The 5,588-nt window shown below is 42.2% G+C and overlaps 1 protein-coding gene across 1 annotated transcript in view; it reads left to right on the top strand.

Annotated features, from left to right (window-relative positions):
- Nucleotides 1-5,588, top strand: part of PAIP1 (poly(A) binding protein interacting protein 1) — a 37,093-nt gene that overhangs the window by 18,573 nt on the left and 12,932 nt on the right. The window contains exon 4 of the mRNA XM_015567638.1: nt 2,051-2,163. Within this exon, the coding sequence (XP_015423124.1) occupies nt 2,051-2,163 (113 nt within the window). The remainder of the gene's footprint in view (nt 1-2,050; nt 2,164-5,588) is intronic.

Raw genomic sequence — 5,588 nt, forward strand, 5'->3', positions numbered from 1 at the left:
AAAAAAAAAAGACCGTACCCTTTTATGTAATGATGTTTACTTTGAATTTATATTAGTTCACACAAACACTCCATCCATGCTTTTGTTCCGGCCCTCCGGTCCAGTTTAAGAACCCATTGTGGCCCTTGAGTCAAAAAGTTTGCCCACCCTTGGGATAAGGAATGAGGCAAAAAGATTGCTAGAAAATCTTAAAAAATTAGATATTTTTGCACTGAGTGGCAGTTTGAAGTTTTATTGTAACCTTTCTTGAGAAATTATTGAAGAAGGTACTCGCGCAAAGCAAAGGAACTAAACAGAGGATGAAGACATGGGGGCGAGGAAGCGGGGAATTCTACAGATGTATGTGTCATCCACACGATGGTGAAGGGAGATCCTGAGACAGTAGCCCTGTGCATAGCAGCTGGAAGGCCAGGCTTCCCTGGAGTGGGGCTGAGGCTCCAGGAAAGATTTCCCTGGTGAGATGAGCACAGGTGCTACGTTGGAAGATATTAAGGAATTTACAAACTAGTGAGTTTAAGAATAAATCTGAGAGATACATAAAGAACAGAGTACTAGAAAAAAAATTAATGTCTAGGGAAAACAAAGTTGTATAAGAAAGGAATAAGTATAATCACATGGTTCAGCTGTAAGTGGAAACACAGAACTAAGGAATAAAATCATGGTGTTGGAAGGTGGAAGAGTTGGAAAATAGTGGAATAGAATGGGATTAAGCAGGGTGAAGTCTAAATGCTCATATTCTATGGTAGGAAATAGTAAGAAGTGATGTCTAAACTGAGGGATTACAGCTCATGCAGGTAGAGGTAAAACATTTTACCTGCAAGAATCCAAGTGGTTGTGGGAGTAACGAGAGTGTAGTGGGAAAGCAGGAAGCCTTAAGCAGCCTGTGGAACTTCTTGTCATTAAGTTGTGCGTGACCGTTTTAAAAGTAAACTAAGATACAGGCCAGGCCAATAATGGGAAGAGTAGACTTTTTGAATTTGAAATGTGAGAAGTCAGTCTTCTTGATGAGAAATGTTTAGGGTCTTAGGCAAGCAAGAAAATAATTAGAAATAGAAAGATCAAATAATTATAGAGTACTTACAGCATGCCATGCAATGCCGAACACTTGACGTGTAGTTAATTCATTTACTCCTCAGTGGTTGCATGATATTATTATTATGCCCATTTTATACAGATCTTAACAGAGAAGTTAAATAACTTGTCTGAGGTTACCACAGCTAGTTAGTAGAGCCAGCATAGAGTCAGAAGGGCATCAGGACATTTGTTAGATCTAAACTCTGGTTAACTACCTTTGTGACCTTGGCTAAGTCCCTGAACTTCTTAATGTGTATTTTTCTTACCTAACGTTTTGTATGAACTATGTTCTTTACTATTTAAAGACTACAGTGAAAGTTAAACTTCTTGAGTACAGCTTGGGCTTTATCATACAGTCTTCGATATGTAGTGTTTACTCACTGTCCTTTTTTTTTTTTAATGGCTTATCCATTTTAACTTCCTCTTTACCCCCAGTGTTTTGGGGTGTTCTTTAAGTGTTAATCTCACACACCAGGTACCATTAGTCACCTCTTTAGGAATCAGGAAACGGAAGCTCAGGGAGGTTCAGTGATGTCCAAAGTCACCGCACAAGGCTTGGGAGCCTCACTCTGGACGGCTGGATGCCAGAGTTGGTTCCCTCCTGTTGCTGAGAAGCAGCGCAGAACAGTAGTTTGGCAGATACTCTTATTCATAACTGGCACTATGCAACCGGGTACATGTACATATTTTGTGAAAAAATGGGTTAGTATAAAGACATACTGTCTGCTTGCTTTCTGGTAAATGATGGGGGGACTTGCCTTAAACATGTTCCTTTGTACTGGCTCTGGTTCTTGGTGTAAGCTTGGGAGGGAGAGTTAACATAATTGCCTTAGGCCTGGCAATTATAAAACACTTGTACATTTTTCTTTACGGTATGGTTGTTTGGGGAGTAGAAATGTTTTTCCTCTCTGGAATGTTGCTGTTTGCATTAATGACGATGTACCTATGTCATACAAAACTTTTTTCTTTTTGAAAGGCCACGTCCATTCCAAATTTCTCCTACATGGGAGCTCGCCTGTGTAATTACCTGTCCCATCACCTGACAATTAGCTCACAGAGTGGCAACTTCCGCCAATTGCTACTTCAAAGGTCAGTGTGAATATATGAAATTAAAGGAAAACTACTTTTGAAGGTACTAGAATTTGACCATTCCTTTTTCCCAAAGACTGTACATTATAGAAAGTTGCAGGGGAGAAGAGAACAGACCATTCTTACTTAAACAGTATTAAAAGTTTACATATATCAGTCTTTGTCTGTAGTGGTCTCTGCCTTTGATTTTATGTTTAGAAAAGCCTTTCCCAAGTTCTTAAAAATGATCCCATGTATTTCTTAATGCTTTTGTACTTTGGTTTAAGCAAGGATCTGATTTATTAATTGCCATGTGTTTAGCCAGTTTTTCCCATACCCCTTTTTTTGAAACGGTCCATTTCCCTGTTGATTTGAACTGCTTGCTACCTTTATCACACCATATCCTTCTATTAGGGTTTTGATTCTGGACTTTCATTATATTCCATTCATCATTTGTTTTATTCCCATGCTGTTTTTTAAAAGCTCTAATTTTTAATGTCTGGTCTAGTTAGTTCCCCATTGTTTTGTGGAATTTTCTTTGCTATTGCATGCTTTTTTTCTCCAGTGAACTTCAGAATCAGCATGTGAAATTATATAACTCTTGTTGGTATTTATTAGGTATTTTTTGGATGACACTGAATTCATAAACTAATTTGGGGGAACTAACTTTCTTATATTTTGAGTTTTATTCAACAACAAGGTTGTCTGTGTTTATTATAGTTCTCACGTTAGTTCTTTAGAGATACTTTGAATGGTTGCACAGTGTGGTTAGCCTGCATGGGAACAGAATGAAGATGCAGAAGTAACTTCAGCAACACATGGAAATCAAGCTTACTGGTGGTGGCTTAGGTCCACGTGCATGAGAGAAAGTGTGCTGCCAACACAGCTGGGAGAGCAGCAAAGCAAAGATGGGCTCCTGCCTCTTCACACCAAAATATATTTCAGATACAACAGAGATTTAAATGAAAATGAGACAGTAAATAATAGGCGGAAATTGTCAACAAAAATCATAGGTTGGTAAAACCCTTTTAAGCAAGACATGATGCCCACAGGCCCTGAAGCAAGAGATTAAACTTAATTACACATAGGTTATAATATTTGGGGGGGGTCATAAGTTTATATGAACTAAAGTAAAAATATATAACACAGGGTAATAACCTCATTTATTTAATACTAGAGGCCCAGTGCATGAATAAAATTCATGCACTCGGTGGGTGGGGGAGGGGTGTCCTGTACCCTGCCCTGCAGTCCAGGAGCCATCAGTCAGACATCCTTAGAGCTGCTGCAGAGGCGGGAGAGGCACCCACCACCGCTGCTGTACTCACTAGCCGTTGAGCCTGGCTTCTGGCTGAATGGTGCTCCCCCTGTGGGAGTGCACTGACCACCAGGAGGAAGCTCCTGCGTTGAGCGTCTGCCCCCTGGTGGTCAGTGCACATCATAGCAACTAGTCATTCTGCCGTTTGGTTGATTTGCATATTAGCCTTTTATTCTATAGGATGAAAAGAGAGGCCTGTTAGGAATAAGTAAGAAAAAGACTAGTATGTCAATAGAAATATTTGGAATGGCTCTGAATGGGTACAGTTTGGAAAAATATAAATGACAAAGTTATGAAAAGATATCTAACCTTCCCTGTAGTTAAGGAAACGCAAATTAAAGCTTCTGGAAAGATGTGAAGCAGGTACTTCCAGGAGTAGGATGGAAGGAAGGTCGCCCTTCTCTGCTGCTCACCCTGGCAACGCAGTGAAAGGACTGAGCCGCTGCCTCATGCTGGGAAATTCCAGCATGATGGACTGAGGTGGAGCCCGGCATGGTTTGTTAAAGCTTCCCAAGGGTTCTTTCATATGGCTGTGGTTGAGAAGCCCTCTTCCCATTCTTCTGACTCTGTCCCATGTATGCTTCTGTAGTATTGATACTGTTAGATGTCAACACAGAAAATGCTAATCATATAACTAGTGAAAAGCAGGGCATAGTCTACTACCTAACTTCACAGTATATACACACTTGAAGAAGACAGAAGTTACCTTCACAGCAGTTGTCGCTGGGTTGCAGTGACTTTGTTATTTTTCTCTGCTTTAACCTTTCTGAAATAAGCATGTGGTCCTTTTATAGTTGAAACTCTTAAACTTAAAAAGGATTAGGTTCTTTTCTCCCATCCAGATAATCAGCCATGTACAGGAGTAGGAATTTGCTTTTGCACATACATTCACATATCTTAATGCATAATAGCTTAGCGTTTATAAAACAAAAGGAGGTCATTTCAAAGATTTTACCTTCAAAGTCGTAAAAGAAAGGTCAGAGAAAGGAGAATAGTTAGCAAGGTGCCGGGATAACTGAATTGGCATTAATTAACTGATCCTTTCCATTATTAACCACAGTGTTCTATTTATAGATATCCCAACTTTTTCCTGGTGAGGAATTAATATGTATGAGAAGGTAACAAATACCTTCTGTCTCTGACTCGCACAGAAGATGTTGCTCATTTAATGCAGCTTGTAAGCATCGGAATCAGCCACATAGGCGCCCAGTAAGCTGTCCTGAGTGTATTTATTTATTAATCTACATTAATAAAAGACAAACATGCAAATTGACCATACCTTTGCTATGCCTTAAGCCATGCCCACCAGCCAATCAGAGTGACTATATGCAAATTAACCCAACCAAGATGGCGGCCGGCAGCCACAGAGCTAGAGCAAGCAGGAGTCTTGGTTGCCCCAGTGATGGAGGAAGCCAAGCTTCCTGCCTGCCATGGCCAGCTCTGAGGTCCACTCAAGGCAACAAAGTTTCAATTATAGAAGATAAATAAACCCCAGAAACTTGCTTCCAGCCAGCCATGGCCACAGAGCTGGAGCGAGCAGGAGGCTTGGGTTGCCCCTGGCGATGGAGGAAGCTAAGCTTCCCACCCGCTCTGGCTGGCTCTGAGCTCCATTCAAGGCTATAAAGTTTCAATTATAGAAGGTAAATAAATCCCAGAATAAAATAAAAAAAAGAGGCTGGGAGCTTCCATCACTGGGGGGCTTGGCCAGCCTGAAAACGGCCCTCAGCCCCTCACCCAGACTGGCCAGGCACCCAAGTGGGGACCCCCCACCCTGAAGGGGCTGTGGCCAGCCTGCAAACAGCCATCAGCCCTCACCCAGGCTGGCCAGGCACCCCAGTGGGATCCCCCACCCCGAAGTGGGTGTGACCAGCCTGCAAACACCTGTTAGCCCCTCACTCAGGCTAGCCAAGCACCCCAGCGGGACCCCCACCCTGATCTGGGACACCCTTCAGGGCAAACCAGCTGGTCCCCACCCGTGCACCAGGCCTCTATCCTATATAATAAAAGGGTAATATGCAAATTGACCCGAACAGCAGAACGACTGGGAATGACTGGTCACTATGACACACACTGACCACCAGGGGGCAGATGCTCAATGCAGGACTGCCCCCTGGTGGTCAGTGCGCTCCCA

The sequence above is a fragment of the Myotis davidii genome, unplaced genomic scaffold, assembly GCF_000327345.1.
Source record: "Myotis davidii unplaced genomic scaffold, ASM32734v1 scaffold143, whole genome shotgun sequence".
Classification (NCBI taxonomy): Eukaryota; Metazoa; Chordata; class Mammalia; order Chiroptera; family Vespertilionidae; genus Myotis; species Myotis davidii.